The 17,651-nt window shown below is 35.0% G+C and overlaps 2 protein-coding genes and 1 non-coding gene across 3 annotated transcripts; all 3 read right to left on the bottom strand.

The window, feature by feature from the left end:
- Nucleotides 1-364: 364 nt before the first annotated feature.
- LOC126703548 (probable methyltransferase PMT2) lies at nucleotides 365-8,523 on the bottom strand. The gene is made up of 7 exons (XM_050402507.1): nucleotides 8,081-8,523; nucleotides 6,480-7,131; nucleotides 5,925-6,135; nucleotides 4,975-5,263; nucleotides 3,973-4,362; nucleotides 1,374-1,451; nucleotides 365-993 (listed from the first exon to the last, which is right to left on the bottom strand). The coding sequence occupies exons 2-7, from the start codon at nucleotides 7,122-7,124 to the stop codon at nucleotides 765-767; spliced, it is 1,842 nt and encodes a 613-aa protein (XP_050258464.1). The 5' UTR covers nucleotides 7,125-7,131; nucleotides 8,081-8,523; the 3' UTR covers nucleotides 365-764.
- A 2,061-nt stretch (nucleotides 8,524-10,584) lies between these two features.
- Nucleotides 10,585-10,665, bottom strand: TRNAL-AAG (transfer RNA leucine (anticodon AAG)). The gene has a single exon. It is a non-coding gene; the product is annotated as a tRNA-Leu (tRNA).
- A 1,299-nt stretch (nucleotides 10,666-11,964) lies between these two features.
- LOC126702502 (uncharacterized) lies at nucleotides 11,965-14,800 on the bottom strand. Its single transcript, XM_050401206.1, has 4 exons — nucleotides 14,562-14,800; nucleotides 13,209-13,889; nucleotides 13,012-13,110; nucleotides 11,965-12,501 (listed from the first exon to the last, which is right to left on the bottom strand). The coding sequence occupies exons 1-4, from the start codon at nucleotides 14,715-14,717 to the stop codon at nucleotides 12,142-12,144; spliced, it is 1,296 nt and encodes a 431-aa protein (XP_050257163.1). The 5' UTR covers nucleotides 14,718-14,800; the 3' UTR covers nucleotides 11,965-12,141.
- Nucleotides 14,801-17,651: the final 2,851 nt, after the last annotated feature.

The following is a 17,651-nucleotide window of genomic DNA, read 5'->3' as shown; positions in this document are numbered from 1 at the left end:
CTTATATCTGCTCCCCTCTGTTGGATTTGAATTTAGGGTCAGATCCCCATACCCTTTAGCCTTTACTGGGTGGGGGGTTCTTATAGTTACTTTAGCTCCATCTTTATGACAACTAATTCAGGGATGATATAAAATGGACAATTAATTCAAGGATCATATATCTAAACCGAATTAGTACAACAACCAAGCCTCGGTTCAAAAGCTTTGTGGACAACTACAGATTCTTAAAATATTAATCATGGTTGGTCACAGGTAATTTTTTCACCATTCTATTCTATCCAAAGTCACTTAAATCAACTCTCTCTTCCTCACTAGTGCATATATGCCGAATTGATCAATGCAATAAATATTTAAACTGAATGAATAAATTAAACACAATAATACATTAGGTAAAACCTCAAAATCTGTTTATAAACTGGCAGGACATGCTAAAGCCAAAATTAGGCTCCATTCTGGTGTCTGAGCCTGAAGCTTAATATCAGCTGTGAGATATTCAAAGGGAGATGACAGTAATTCAATAACTAAAATCTAAAAGGGAAAATTAACATGGACATTAAAAAATTAATAACTCCTATCAATATCCTATATCTATCACAGAAAAACTCAATTGAACCAGCAATAGCTCCCACAATAGTCTCACTCCTCAGCTTTGCTACTTCCATGAACGCCCGTGGGTTGGTATGAATAAATTCCTTGAATTTTTATCATAAATGGTGCCATTTCCTTCTATAATCGCATTGAAACTTCCCTCTAAATCTTTTCTTTCAGTGTGAAGATACGTTTTGACCTGCAACCCAATATTGTTTGACAGCAAACAATATCTTCTCTGGAACAAGAGGACCATCCTCATGATCCACCATTTTTGTATTCCACCTCATTCCTTGCACAATTCGTTTCACCTTGATTAGAACATCAGCTTTGTCACGGAATATAACAGCTCCTTCAGGCCGTAGAATACGATCCATCTCTAGAAGAATATCTTCCGCATCACACCTGCATCAGTTTAGATTTGAAAAGCAGCCCATATACAGGAAAGTGAATCCCACATCTAGGAAGATCAACATGAACTGATGGCAAGGCCATTGTCATCCCTAAAGTGATTCTTGTTACAAGGCTGACTCTACATGCCTAAGCCAATTTTTATGGTTGTACTAATAGTAATGTGATTGAACTTTAATTTAGTATCCATGGGTAAACCATTTCATCTTCTTTTTTTTCTTTTTCTTTTTTCTTTTTAATAATTTCCAATAAAACAAAGTTTTAATTTCACCAAACACATGGTGCCTACTCCTAGTATGATTTATATCAATATTGCAAATAATGAAGGCTTTCATTCCATCAGAATAAAGTAATTAGAGTCAAAAAAGTCTTACCTATCCTTGTACAAGCTGAAAACACCATTTGCATGAATAAGGTCATACGTCCTAGGATACGTGGAGAAGGCTTCGCACCTGGTTGAAAATAGAGAGAGATTATGAACATAGAAAGGTGTCTAAGAAGTAACATAGGAAAATATGGAAGCAAGTAAGCATCAATTTCAGCTTTGATTGCCCAAAAACAACAAATCACTCTACATTTTTTATCAATTTTCAATGGATAAAAACAATTCCCAGTCAAATAAAATAAATGATTTTCCATAAAATACATTCAACTATCTCAACTCTAAGCAGAAAAAAGCCCTATCAATGTGATCTTGCAGTGAGCAGAAAGGAAATAATGGCAACTTAATAAGCGATCAACTTAGATAAGTGCCATAGATTATCAAAAACACTGAATTGAATGTGGGCCCAATGAGATTTCTTGAAAACACTACTTCTTAGATCCTGACATCCTTTACTCAACTTAAAAAATAAATTGGTTGAATCTTCTGGCTGGCAAAACCCCAGATAGTAATGTTTAAACCCCAGAAATAAATAAATAAATTGAGATTTTATTCTAGAAATAATCCAAGTTCTGCAGTGTGTTAACTTTTCACAGAGCTTTTATTCCTTAATTTGCTTTATTCCCTAACCATGCCAAAACCTCTTTCTCAGTTTCAATTATAGAAACTAGTTCTCCAGCACATAGATGCTCTCCCCTGGTCTTGTTTCTCCTCCATGAACCTGGACTGAGGACTTCAACCAAAGGTTATTTGACTTTCTTTAGCAACCTAGGGGATTTAATATCTTGGAACTTGGGAGGTTGGAGGATTGTCAAAGAACAGAAAAAATTCAAAATTTTTGTATATGGAAATAGAGATTAATTTTATTTCCAAAACCATCTACCCGATTCCTTTTAATACTTCATAGGTATCTTCTTGTCCACCTTACTAAAATCAGAGAAAAAATTATCTAATCCACTACAGCATAGACATTTACAATGTACCTTGTACAAAAGATGGTATAGCAATCAATCAGAACTTAAACCAATGCAAAATTTCTCCCTTGATAAATGGAATGGCAATGATAACTGTCATGGATCTTCCTAAATAATCAGAAAGAATCCTGTTTATGAATATATAGAGCTCAATGACACACCTATACCAAACTCTGTATTGTCTATATTTTTTCTTTTCACCAAATACAGAGGAGAACATTTACTATTGTAATGACAACCAATAAACAAATATATTGAGCTCAAGAAGTGCACATCAATTTATCCTAAAATATAAATACACATCTACTGTCCAGAATTCAGTCAAAATCTACAATTGATGACTATGTCAGGTCAATCACTCACTAAATCCCAAAAAAATTATGAAAAGCATAATTAATAAAGCCAATGTGAGGTTGAAACTCAGCTTGAGTAACAGAAATCGTGTAGTAATGTAAAAGAAGTATGACTTAGAATAAATATATGAAATGTGATTTAATTTGTTAGAAGTTGTTGAAGTAAGAAAAAATGATTGAGACTATGGGATACTAAAGGAAGCGTAATTCCTAATTCATTACATGGGTACAATCATTCAGAAACAGGAGAAAAAAGTGATATATATATATATATAGTATTAAAAAGGCTGTCAAACTGAACAGGAAAAATCAAATGCAGCTAATTGACCAGGAAAGCTTTTATGTGATAGTGGTGTACAGTTAAAATAAACTGTTCATAAAATGTGTGGCTGACATGAAGATGATAAAATTTGTGATATATATTATCTTAAGAAGGCTGTCAAACTGAAGGCGAAAAATCAAATGCAGCTAATTGACCAGGAAAGCTTTTATGAGATAGTGGTGAAGAGTTAAAATCAAACTGTTCATAGAACGTGTGGCTGACATGAAGATGATATGAAGGATAAACTCGCAAGAAAAGGGATAGAATTAACAAGGAAGATTGAAAAGTGGAGTCAGCACCATTCAGGAAAACAATGAGAGCCATTGTCCAACTAATAACAGCTGCTACAACAGTAACATGGAGAGGAGTGTTATGATTCAAGGTCAAGGTGCTTCAAGGATAAAAACCAGATCAGGCTAGGTTAAAGGTAGTAAGGAAGAACATGTTTGCTTATGATTTAGTATAAAAGTATGGTCCCTGGATAGAGAAAACTGGGAAAAAAAATGGTTGTTGTGACTGGCCAAATAGTAGGGAAAGGGGCTTATTTTTTTGCTTAGCACTTTGCTCCCCAAATCTAATTGGACACATGGTAGGAAAGGAATCATCAAGATTACTATAAAAGCAAAGCTTTTTTTTTTTTGGATAAATAAAAGCAAAGCTTATTTACATATGCGTTCTTTAATAACCAATAATCAAGTCCTTTAAAAAAAAAATTAATGTAGAAAACCTTTCAAAAGAAGAGCCCTTTGGACTATAGCCTTTAGTCAGTCAAACCTATGAGCAACTGACCCCACCCATCGAAACCAATTGTTGGGTAATCCAAGGGAATTCCCCCTTGATGGGCTAAGTAATTTATGCTCATGCCCATAAGCAAATAATCCAGTTTTTAACCAATCACATTTACAAGCAATGACAAAACAGGAGATATGTCCCAGAAATTACCAATCATGATATATGCCGATCAATCCACGCTCAAATATAACACCCAGAGTGTCTTTCTCAGCTATTGTAGGCATAACATTCATAACCCACAACTTGGGTGATTCAAGAGCAGCAGCAAAGCTTCCAAGACCAGCATTCATATCCATAATGTTACGATACCTCCCTGAGTCAAGGATTTTGTTGATCCTCTTATAAGCATTGACATGCTTCTTCCATGATTGGTTGTCCTCCTGGTACGCCTCAACAGATATTCCAGGAATGGATCCACTAGATATTCTGAAAGGAACAGCATTGAGTCTCTCTGGAAATGGTTTCCATTCTCCACCGGCATTTTCATCTGCACTTGTAGTCTCAGGATAAGGAGTTACGCATCCTTCCATCTTCTTGTACCTAGAATCGCAACAGAAGACAGATTTTCCAGAGCAAAATTACAAGACTTTCTAGATTATTGTTAAAAGTAATGATACATTTAAAACCTAATTAATGATATAATAGATTTGGGTGCATGGGGGAGAAGGGGGGGGGGGGGGGGGGGGGGGGTTGGGGGGGGCCTTATTTTGAACAACTACAAATTCTCAAATCTTTTCAATTACATATTTTACAAATATACAAAAACTTTGCACCCCAAAACTTTTGTTTTAAAAATATGTCAAATATAATTTAGAATCTACTTAATGCATATACCAAGTCATCCAACTATCCTCTTGTTCACTTTCCAAATTCACAAAACTCATAGAAACAAAAGGCAACACAAGCGTAAGAAGTACAACACTGAAATGATGTCTTATTATTATTTAAACAAGCTATGGAAGAAGTTATAGGAGTGTAAGTACATCACTGGAAACTGATTACGTACATTTTTCTTCAAGAGTTAAGAATGTTTTATCTATATTGCAGCAAAAAATTTGTTTGTCTAACTTGGGTGCATCTAACTTTTCCAGACACATTTATTTGTTAGTCCAATAACATTTAACAAGTTTGTTGTGAGAGAGAGAGATATACCAGACATTACCACCACTTCCAGATTCACACATTGTAGGTTGAGAGTCTTGATCACGGCAATTATCATAATTTATTCTTTTCCTCCAGATGGCAATTTCACCCTTCTCATGCTTTTTTTCCCAGCAAAGACTTTTGGCAATCTCTTCAATCTTCCTTTGTTCCTCCTGAAGTTCTTCTTTAGGACGCTGCCATGCTTGGTAATTGACCTTCCAGTTGATGGGTGGACCAGAAAGCACCCAATAACCACCGGGTCTAAGAACTCGATCAACTTCCATCATGTACATTCCATCTGTAAGAGTCAAATAATTATGTTAGAAATAAGTTTCAGTACCTGTATGTGATTTTAGATACTAAAGTGGAAAGAAAAAAAGAAAAAAAGAAAAAAAAATCATCTAAAAAATAACAAATCATTTGTCAATTTACATAAATCTTTCAGAAAGCAAGTAATTTTTATCTTGAAATAGTCCTTTGGGATTCTGCATCAAGGAAGTATAAGGGTCATCATAAGCTGGCCTGAGATTAAGTTGCTGGCTTCAAAGAATTCAAAATTGATATGTAATGGCAGCCAAAGTTTGGCTCCACACCAGTTCGAAGCTATCTTTTCTAAATTTCAACCCATTATGTGGCGAATTATAAAACTATTCATGTATTTAAACAAGTCATATGATTCATTAAAAAAGTTATGTGACCAAAAAAACTACACATGGATGGTCTCTTCAATTACCATGTAGTAGATTGGAGGAAGATAGTTCCAAACCATTTCGGAGCCAAACTTTTTTCTATAATGGCAGCCTCCGCAGAGACAAGGAGGTCCAGCTGGACTTATGCATAATTAGGTCTAACAAATAATTTAATAATGTAGCATCAAAAAGGTATCTTGTATTGCACTTGCCCCGTGCTAATGGCTTCCTGGCATACAACACATCAAACTATATTGTAATTATTCTTACCATTTGAACCCCAATTAATCAAGCACCGGGAACAATGTGCCATGTCAAAGGATCTATCTGGATATGGCAACTTTATGGTTCCAAGAACGCCGATAACCGCTGGCACACCTCTTTCCAAAGCAAATTGAACTTGTGCTTCATGAGAGTCCCTTGGAGCAAATGACATGGCCAAAACATTTTTCTTGAACAGGTATGCACCCCAACTTGCAACCTAACCATGATCCATTAGCAATCAATCAACTATAATACAAATTAATTTAAGCCATATATACAAATATAAGCTCAATAGACTATATAAAATATGAGAAGGAGAATTAATCACATAATAAATGAGATGAAGATAAGTTCAACAAATTAAAGGAAGAAGAAGATCATATTAAGTATGTAGCATTGCAAATGAAAAGAACCCACAAATCTTAAAAATTACATTAAGATGACAATCAATGAGCAGGTGTATGCATCAATAAGGGAAAGAATATGAGTGAATAAAAGATTATGGGGATCTACAAAATAGCAGATAAAGCCAAACAAGGACGTTTTATAAATTTAACCTACCCCACAGCCTGTATCTAAAGCAGTTCTAACCATCCCATTGTCAAATGGGATCACAGATGCAAGTTGATTAATATATGCATCTGCTCCTTGAGGAAACTGCGTGCCTCCACCAGGGAACCTAAAAACATTGCCCTCATATTGAATCCAGTTCTGAACAGCCTTCTCAACTGTCAAGCTCTTATAAGGTGCATTTGCATAAGGCACATAGTCGCGACTCTTGGGCCATGGGAATGGAGTCACATATCCTTTGGGTGCTGGAATGAGGCAATGCAGCTTCTCTTCCTCAGGAGGGCAATGGCGTTCCCTATAATTCATATTTTCTCGGGGGAATGTCATTGCCCGCATTTGATCTTGACAGGGTGTGTAATCAATGTAGCGATCATCACATGGCTTGAACTCCTTGGCTTCTCCTTCAGATTCATCAACTGTCCCTGCATCACCACCATGATGGGTCTCATAATTTAAATTGGAGAGGATACTGCAGTCTGACTGTTTGGTGATCTCCAGGGCTATGCTGTCTCCCTTTCCAAAACCACTACGCTGCCATGCTCCCAATATGTAGAAGAAACCACACAAACCAATAACAATGAAAATTGACATTGAACCCCTACTTCTATGGTCTCCTGAGTTCCCTTTTGTCGCCATGATGTACCTGAAATATATATAGTATTTAGAAAGTCTAAATCAATGAAAGGACATAAATGATTGATACATATACAATATAGAAGAAATTAAATATATCAGATAGAAAGAAAAGGTGATTTCTCACATCCATATTTCTCCAAAATTAGTGAACTCATATTGGAGCTTATATATTAGAGTAGTGTGTTAAGGTCACCCTTAGGGCTTAAAACATGGACAATCTGCAAAATTTGGAGGTATGTGTGTGTGTGCATAAATATAGAAAGAAAAAGTTTCTCCTAATTTGATTAATTCATAGTCAAAGCCCACCCCTAAATTATTTTGTATTCACCTGTCTGTGCACAAATGTGAATTTTTGGATCTCACAAATTATCAAATCCTACAACATTGAACAATTTTATTCCAAAATAAAATTTGTAACAAATGGCCACGAAAGAAGGGGTATGCTTTATGTCATGTAATTAAAAAAGAATCTCAATTCAAGAATATAAAACTCAGCATACTATTTTTATTGCAGCTTTGAGAGCTGCATCAATCAAAGATAGAAGCACAAGCAATCAAGCATCACTACTCGTGTTGGCACACAAACAAATCTGAGGATATCATTAACGAAAAAAAAGATATAAATCGATATTGGGTCTTCATTGTTATCACTCTAAAAATGGATCATTGATATTTCATCCAAAGTTTCCCATTTAGCTGAGCAAAACGAACTTTTAGCTTTTGGAATGCTTTAACTCTATCTGGATTTATCATTAATTGGAAAACAAATAGAAAACATTCAATAACATTCAATTCTTTCTTTCTTTTGATCAATTAAGTTTTCTCTGCAACCAAACAGATGAATCAGCAATAACAAATTCAAAGCAAAAAGTAAAGACAGAGCATACTGAGATTCCAATAATTAAAACACCAAAACGAAACAGGGTATTATAAGTTGTAGAGTTTAAGATCATAACCTTTATAAAAAAATGATTTTTTTTGCAAACACAGATCTGAATCAAAGACCCAGAAGGCTTCAAGATCTTAGAAAGTCAAGAAATTCGCAATCTTTGTGTACCAAGTCAAATCAGATTCACATTCTCATCTCTCACAATCCATAACCCAAGCAAGAAAAACAGAGAGAGAGAAGAGGCAGAGAAAAATAGATTAAGTTTCAGAGTGTGAAAATGTGTATAGAATTGTGGGTAAGTGCTGAAATTTTGCAAAGGAGATGAGATTGTAGAGGCGGGGTCTCACTCAATTTTCTCTCTCTCTCTCTCAAAAGAACAGAGACAGAGTCGTGCGTGTGATGGGTTTTTTTTGTTTTTGCATGTGTCTCTGTTTCTGTCTCTGACTCTCTCCCTCTCTCTTTCCTTGGCTTATTATCCAATCTAAGTTCTTTGGGTTAGTTAAGGACTCATCTGATCCGATGGTTTCAATGCAGAGGAGGATTTGTTTTTCCAATTGGCCAATTATACTGTGCCAATTCAGTTTCCAAACAGTTCTGCTTTTGACCTTTTTATTTTTTATTTTTTTATTCTTTGCTAAATAGTAATCATTGCTACTTGATATTGATTATTATGGATTATTCACTTTATTTATTTTTTATAAAATAAAATTAGTAAATGATAAAACTTAGATACAATATTTTAGGTATTATTCTTTATATTTCCCTTTTAAGATACAATTATATGGTTACTTAACTAAAAAATATATTTTTATTCTATGAGAAAAAATTCACATGACAAAATCTTAAAAAAAAATCATTAGTAAATTACTATTCCTCGAACTATTAAAGCCTTCAATCACGCATGCCACACTTAGAAATAATTTTTTTTTAAAGAATAATCCTTGGACCAATAATAATGAGTTTTATCTACTGATATTATTAATAGATGCGTGTTTTTAACTTATAGAAGTTGAGTAATTTTAGGATACTCAACATCCTCAAAACTCCGTGATTGGAAAAAATATCAATCCCAAATTGAGATTAATAGAAAGTATTCTATTTAAAAAAAAAAAATCTGAGCACATGTAATTTGATTGGAATAAGGCAAGTTATTAATAGAAGTGTGTTTTTACACTTTTATATAAGTAGAGTAATTTTATGACACTTATGGTTTAGAAAGAAAAAAAAGAAGTTAAATATCCAAATTTTCATTTTAACAATTTCAAAATTTGGTACTAAAGATTCGATTTTTTTAAAAAATTCTTTATAATTTGATAAGAAAGGAGATTTGAAAATTTTAATAGATTTCCGTCAAGTTATAAGATTCTTGGCAAAAATTTGATGTTGTTATTTTACCAAATTTTCAACTTGTATGATCATACTCATTTTGATTAAGTCCACGTAATCATTTTTATTCTCTTAAAGAAAGTTTTAAAAACAAGAAAGAGGGCTTCATTTGCTTAAAAAAAATCAGGTGGATTGAATGAGTCAAGAGGATGACTAGCTCTGTTTGCCCATTTGGTTTAATTTTCTCAAACATTTTTCTAAGCGTATTTCATAAATGGTTTCTTTAGTTTATTTTTTAATTTATAAAAAAGAAAGAAAAAAAAGAAAGGCTTTGATTCAAAATAAAAAAGAATCAAAACGGGATTCCAAGTTCCAAAATTTATTTTCATTAATGGAAACTAATTTCAAAAATGTTTTTTTTTTCTAACACGATGGCACGGGATCTAACACTGATCAAATTTACTCTTCACACGAAATTTGTTGCAACTTTTCCTCATAATAACTTAATTAGAGGTAAGAGTAAAGAAAAAAGAAGTGTTACACCCACAAAAATTTCACAACAAATCCTAATTGGAGGTTGTTATGGTTTTAACTTGAGTCCACTTCTGAAATTACTTTCTTATCCACTAATAACTGCAAATAATAACTTGTCACTTATAATTTATTGTGAAAATATTGTAAAAATGTTATCGAGATAGTCTACCTCTTTCATATAAAAAAAAAATTGTTACAACTTTTTCTCATAATACCGAATAATTAGCCGTAAAATAATTAAAAGAAAAGTGTTACGTCCACAATAATTTTATAAAAAATGATAGGTGATAGATTATTACTAACTAGTTTTAATTTAAATCCACCATTTAAATTATTTTTTTACTCACCAATAATAACAAATAATAACATGTCATCTAATATTTGTTACAAAAATATTGTGGAAATGTTGTGGAGAAAATCTATCTCTTTCATATCCAAAAAATAAGTGATAATGTTGTGGGGAAAGTCCATCCCTTTCGTATTTAAAAAAAAAAAAATTATTGCCACTTTTCCTCATAATACCAAATAATTAGCAATAAAAACAAACAAAAGAGAAGTGTTATATCCACAACAATTTAATAACAAATCATAGGTGGCATGTTATTAATAGTTTTAATTTGAACCTACCTATTCGTTGCGAAAATATTGTGGAGAAAGTCTATCCCTTTCAAAAAAAAAAAAAAAAAGAAGTTTAAAAAAAGAAAAAGAAATTGTGGAGAGTGGGATTTGAACCCACGCCCTTTCGGACCAGAACCTTAATCTGGCGCCTTAGACCAACTCGGCCATCTCCACATTTCGTTGCTGCTGCGCAGTCCTGCTTTTCTTTTAAAAAATCTTTAAACCATAACCTACAATAACAAAATGACATTCTTTATTGTTTTTTCATTTTGTTTCATGAACTCATTTCACATCCACCTCCAAGATGACAAATCTTATAAACCACCAAAAATTCCTTACTTATATATATATATATATTTTGATAATCACTTTTCTGTTTTTATTTTAATTAATCCATTATTCACACACTGCATCAAACACTCTATTTTATTTGTATAATATTCACACACCTTTTCCCTTTTTCTTTTGGGCATTTTCTATCTCAACTCTCATTCTTTTTCACAAACCATAAATTTACAAAATCTCTCACATTTTTTCTCAAAGATAGCATCTTCTCTCTTAGCTCTACATCAAAATCCTGCTAGAAATATATAATTACAAGTCTAGATCATGACTCTTCCAAAGTAGTGGGGACAAGGACCGTAGAGTTTTGATTGAAGGCAACAATGATCTCATTTCATAGCTAAGCACTACGAATTGTGTAGCTCTCATGTATCTCACCATAATCACTAATGAGTAGGACCACGAGTGAGGGCATCACCCTTCCGATTTGTGCTTAGATTCTCAAGATTCATTTTGATCCACATCAAAGGGTACAACTATGGCAATTGCTTGTGGAGAGAGAGAGAGAGACTAGTCTGAGGGAAAATTTGGCTAACAATAATAAGATAACTTAATTAATCTTGTTCTTGAGTTTTTTTGTTAAATAATTTTGACTAAAAAAGAATAAGATGGATTAATATCGTTCTTGAGTTTCTTTCTTTAGCTGCAGTACTGCCAATACATTAGGTTCTCCAATTAAATTCGATCACCAATACCAATTAGCTTCAAACACATAACTAGATTGAATTTAATTGTTTTTGAAAACACATAACATTGGTTATACTTCATTGGTTAATGCAACCATATGTTATAAATTATATGGAGATACTTTGTACTGTAACTAAGGAATTGTAGTTGGCCATTTCTTCTGAGGAAAACTGGAGTGCCATACCATATTGCCCTTCTTCATAAAAAGTGTTGTCTCATGGTAATTGGTATTAACAAATCAATCTTTTATGATTGTATCATGGTAGTACAACTACCGGTTATATACAATGCCAAACATGCCTATTCTATAACAAAATATTATTTGGAAAATGGGAAAGTCATTTCTATCACCCTTTCCTCATAGGTTGGGACTTGTGGCTATAGATTTGGAAAATACCGGTAGATTTTATGCAATGGAGAGAAAGGTGGATTACTAAAGCAAAGTGGCATTCCAAAACTTTTGTATTTCATTCATCTATTTTCAGGTCCACAAAAACAACATTGAACCATGGTATCAAACTGGCATGCCCAGTAACCCTTTTCAGAAAAATTTTCTTGCCATTGTATTGAAACATGTTAGAAAGAAAGCACAAAACTTCAAGTAATCAGGATATATATACCTCAATAATAATCTAGAGAACATTCACCATCATCTTTCGCATGCAGACCCCCATTTACTGATGGCACTTGCCAAATTTTCCCACTTGAAGCTGTTTCAGTTTGCTTGTCCTTCATAAAATGTTTCAATTCATTGCTATCGTGCTGCACCCTCCCTGTTATCTCCAAGCATATGCCATTGGTTAGGCCCTTGTTTGGTTGTCTACCTTTATCAGGCTTCTTACTGGGGCCTGGGTCCACAAAGACTGGTTGGACTCTAAGAGTTGGGTTTGGTTTAATCCGGTTCACTTCTCGTTCATCAGGTGGCCGTAATATTCTATTCTCTGATTCTAATTCTGAAACATCATCCTCGTTCAAAAGAACCTGCAAAACATTGTTATATTAGAAAAAGAATACACCTTGAGATTTAGTAGATCTGAGTCAAAGAGTAAGAAAGAAAGAAAGGGAGAAATTTGTTTTACAAGCATCTATAACAAGATGGGCAAAGAAAAGAAAGGACCCTAATAACAATTTCAAGTGTGAGTATGTGTGTGACCTGCCTATTAACAAAAGCTGTAATAAACTATTGGGAGTTACCTATTGTATGCACAATGAAAAACAAAAGCTGGTGATCAAGATTTCCATAATTAGGTATAATAATAAAATATGAAAGCAAAAGAACTAGTGAGAAAGCATAACTTGGTAGATTTCTTACCCACCAAAAAAAAAAAGAAGGAAAAAAATGATTATAGATATTTGAAAAGAATACAGTACTAGTAATAATGAAAAGGTCTTGCTAGTGCAAAATCCAACTGGCTGAATATATATTCATGCAGCAACAAATCCAACTGATAACAAAATATAAGACAGTCCGTTTGGTAAAGCATTTAATACCTTGCGGCCAACCAAGTCAAAAGTCACAACCACTTTATTTCGTTTGGCCCGTTCAGCTTCTTCAATCTCTTCTTGCTTCTTCTTTAGAAGTTCCTTTTCCTGGAAGAAAAATATTAATTGAAGTGAATTCAAAGTACACAAAAGTACTAGTGTAATACTATATGATTCAACTATACAGATTGAAAGAAACTAGTTACCTCCTTTGACAACCAACTGTTCCCCTCAATTTCATAGTAGTCACTTTGGTCATCAATAACTGTTGTACGTGCTGCAGAGTCCCGGTCATATTCAACAAGCCTCTTTGCATAAGCTTCAGCAGTTGCTTCAGCATCTGATTGAAGAGGCAAACTTTCATCTAGACCAGCATATGTGCTCCCTTCCTTCAGCACAAGGGAACCACAAAAACTGCAAGGGCCCTCTCCCTCTTGCTCACAAACTATCTTGCCACAAGATAAACAATTGCTGACCAGTTTGTGGCGACGAGCTTGGCATGAGCATGGTTTCCCCTGCTGGAATACGATTGACCCTTTGGCAGCCTCTGCAAGTGAAATAACTTTCCCAGCTTTCTTCTTTTTAGAACTAACTTGGTTCCCTTTCTGCATGGTTCTTGACTCATTAGTCTCTGATGAGACCTGGTTTTCCTGATGACTAGACACCATATGTTTTTTTGGTTCTGCCTGGGAACTGGGGACTGAAACCACTTTTGGTGCTTTAGGTTTCCTGGTTCCACTGACAGATGCTTCATCAGAGCGTGGTTTGACATAGGCTTGTAATTTTGAAGTTGGGACATTTGGGGTGCTGCTACCGACATCTGAGTGGCCTCTCCGCTGTAAATATTCATCTATAACACTTTTGCCCGCTTCCTGGCCAATTATATTCTGCATAGGAAAATGAAAACCATAATTTTTAATTTCAACAGCTGCAGCAACAAAAGAATCTGATAATGTAGCATCCAAAGAAAAATAAGGATAAATAGCAGGAACTGGAATTTTGTCACAAGAAATTAAGTGACATTTTCTGCCAATATTGATTCTTCAAATATTATTGCATTAATCTTCAGAAAAAATAGTCATTTCCCCCATGTCTCTATAATTGCCATCTCAAACAAGTATCAGGTGATACATTTAATAAAAATGTAAACATTTAGATATCCAATAAATGTAAACAAGTATCAGGCAATCATGACTAAAGAACTAATTTAACTGTGAACTCCTTCTAATCAAAACAATGCCTACAAAGCCTTAAAAATATGATATCCAATAAATTACCAAACCTGTTCAAAAAAAAAGTTGGGTTCCAAAATTGATCATAATTTCAATGAAAGAAAAGATTTTGAAGAAGACCCAGTAATTATAACACAGAGTGAAATCCAATAAGCAAGTTAAAAAAAAAAAAAAAAAAAGTTGAGTTCCAAAATTGATCATAATTTCAATGAAAGCAAAGATTTTGAAGAAGACCCATTAATTATAACACAGGGTGAAATCCGATAAGCAAGTAAACAAGAAGAAATAGATAATAGGAAAGAGAGATAGAGAGAGAGAGAGATTTACGTCCAGGTACTCTTTGGCGTCTTGGGGATGAGCAAGTTCACAGTAAGAGACCAACCCGGATATCATATCAATATCCATACCCAAACCCAAACCCGTTTCTATCCTTTGACATAGATCCACCAACGCCTTCTGTAACCACTGCCCCGACGTCTCCATCTTCTCTCTCTCTCTCTCTCTCTCTCTCCTCAAATTCTGAGTTTAGCAAATCGTTGGGGTTCTTTCTGGTTTTTTACTTTTTTTTTTCTTCTTCTTTTTGCCTGTGAATGTTCGGTTTAGGTTCCGGGTCAAATTCAGAAAGATCCACCCATTTAACACAACCCGGCCCAAAACTCATACTCCTCATTTCCTTTCATTTATGGGTAAATATTATATTAAATACTAGTGTACACCAGTTGCGCACACAACGGTATACAAAATCACAATTTCAATTAAAAAAAAAAATATATATATATATATATATATGTGTGTGTACAGTTATGTGCAATAAATAAATAAAACATTGCCTTTTATTTATTAGTCTTAATGACAATTGACAACAAATAAATCCAATTATATGTATGAACAACTTGCCCCTAAAAAAAAAAAAAAAAAACTTGAGTTGGTTCAGAAAAAATAATTATTTATGTTATTTTATTTAGCAAACAAACCATATTTTAGTTCAAGTTTAGAATTTAGACCTAATTATTAATAAGAAGTTCAAATGTGAATATTTTGTTTTTGAACAAACTTGTTGAGCAAGTAACTCAATTTAAATATGTACTAATATTATATGTTTATACCATATAGTATATACATATATAAAAATATATTTGTGGGGCCGGAGAACCAAGGCCTTATATGGTCCTCGGACTCAAGCCAATGGGGAAACCAACTACTTAAAAGAAAAATTACAAGTTTTGGACAGAACTAAGGTCTTGTATGGTCCTCAGACTCAAGTCTATGGAGAAACCAACTACTTAAAAGAAAAAATACAAGTTTTGGACAAAACCAAGGCCTTGTATGGTTCTCGGACTCAAGCCTATGGGGAAACCAACTACTTAAAAGAAAAACTGCAAGTTTTGGACAGAATCAAGGCATTGTATGGTCTTCATATTCAAGTCTATGGGGAAACCAACTACTTAAAAGAAAAAATACAAGTTTTGGACAGAACCAAGGCCTTGTATGGTCCTCGGACTCAAGCCTATGGGGAAACCAACTACTTAAAAGAAAAAAATATAAGTTTTGGACAGAACCAAGGCCTTGTATGGTCCTTGGACTCAAGCCTATGGGGAAACCAACTACTTAAAAGAAAAACTGCAAGTTTTGGACAGAACCAAGGCCTTGTATGGTCCTCGGACTCAAACCTATGGGAAAACCAACTACTTAAAAGAAAAAATACAAGTTTTGGACAGAACCAAAGGCCTTGTATGGTCCTCGGACTCAAGCCTATGGGGAAACCAACTACTTAAAAGAAAAAAATACAAGTTTTGGACAGAACCAAGGCCTTGTATGGTCCTCGGACTCATGCCTATGGGGAAACCAACTACTTTGAAGGAAAATACTGAGTTTTGGACACCACCCGGACGTTGTATGGCCTACAGGCTCTGTCCCATGGAGGGATTACCCATTGATAATTGGGTTAATCCCTAGACTGAATGGAAGTCCCGGCCTATCCTCGGATCCTCAATACCGAAGGAACTAATGCGAATGTGTTGGGGCCCAGTACAACCGTACCTCAGTCCTCGGACCAGAGACCAGGTGTTATCAAAAATACGGCCAAAGTTCCCCACTACTTAGCAACCCTCTCGGATGGTTTATTTTGGGTTTCTCATTCTCGGATGACTACCTCACGCGCATTATAGAGCACTCAGCTATTGTCTCGGTTAGTCTCATAAGTTTAATCCCCTATTGGTTGGTATTATTATATTTGATAGCCTCAGTAAGTTCAGATTAATAGCTTTTTGTTACAAGGTTTCCTACCCTAAGCATTATTAAAGAAAAATACACATGAAATACATCCATTCACGAAGTAATTACTGCAGAAAAGAAAAATATTTAGAAGGAAACAAAATTATCTTTTATTAAGACAAAGAAATGGTACAACGTACAACGTACAATGAAGGAGCTCAAGTAAGCCTATACTAAAGGCTAACCATATAAACAAAAAGAAAAGATACAAAGGAGAAAGGAAGAAGTAGAAGAAGAGGTGCAGAGAAGAGAGATGCAGCAATTCTAAAATGTTGTTTAAGGAAACCATTTCTCAATACTTTTACATGCCCATAACTCAGGCAGCAAAAGAACTTAACGGGGGATTAACACCTTTCAAGAAAAGGTGCAGGGAGCGGGGTATTCGTAGATGGTCACACAGGAAGTTGATGAGCCTCCATATTATCAACGCTCGCGATAGGCGGATAGTGCTGATGACGGGAAATCCTACTGCTATCGCATCAAAAATCTGACGCGACTAGTACCTGCTTCGGATTTTGACTGAAAGAGGCGGAGGAATCGCTCCCACCTTGTGAAAACGGAGAACTGTCTTAAGTCTTTATCTTCCCTGCCCTGACCGTGCCATCCTGGGACTCGGAGAGACCTAGTGCCTCTGGAGCGGGTGTGGATCCTTCATCCCCACTCGTGCCTCAAACATATTACTCTAAGGGTTGATTGCACTGGAGATGAAGACTGAGAGTACAGCTGAAGGATTAGGAATTTGAAGGGGCCGAAAGGTTTATACGTAAAGGGAGTAACCTCCTATCCTACTTATATAGAGGGCAAATTGGTGGCATTTAATCTATGCGGGTTTCCAAGAAATGCTACAGACAAGACGGTTTTGGCTCAATTCCCAACACCGTCTGCCACCATAAGATTTGAATAGACTCGTGAAGGGGACATATTAAAAATGCGCCTCGAGCACTGAAACGTTGAGGACGCCGCGTGAGTAAATCTAGAGGGATGTCTCATAATCCGGCGCACCTCCCACGCAAATGGAGAAACACCGACATTAATAAAGTACAGAACTGGGCAAGCCATGGTTTGGGCCCGACATCACCAAAACCCTCCTCCCCAACCAGGAGGTCGGGCAGCAGGATTTTGAAGGGCTATTGTGGGGCCGGA

This window comes from Quercus robur, chromosome 10, assembly GCF_932294415.1.
Source record: "Quercus robur chromosome 10, dhQueRobu3.1, whole genome shotgun sequence".
NCBI classification, from domain to species: domain Eukaryota; kingdom Viridiplantae; phylum Streptophyta; class Magnoliopsida; order Fagales; family Fagaceae; genus Quercus; species Quercus robur.
This window is presented reverse-complemented; position numbering and strand designations above follow the sequence as displayed.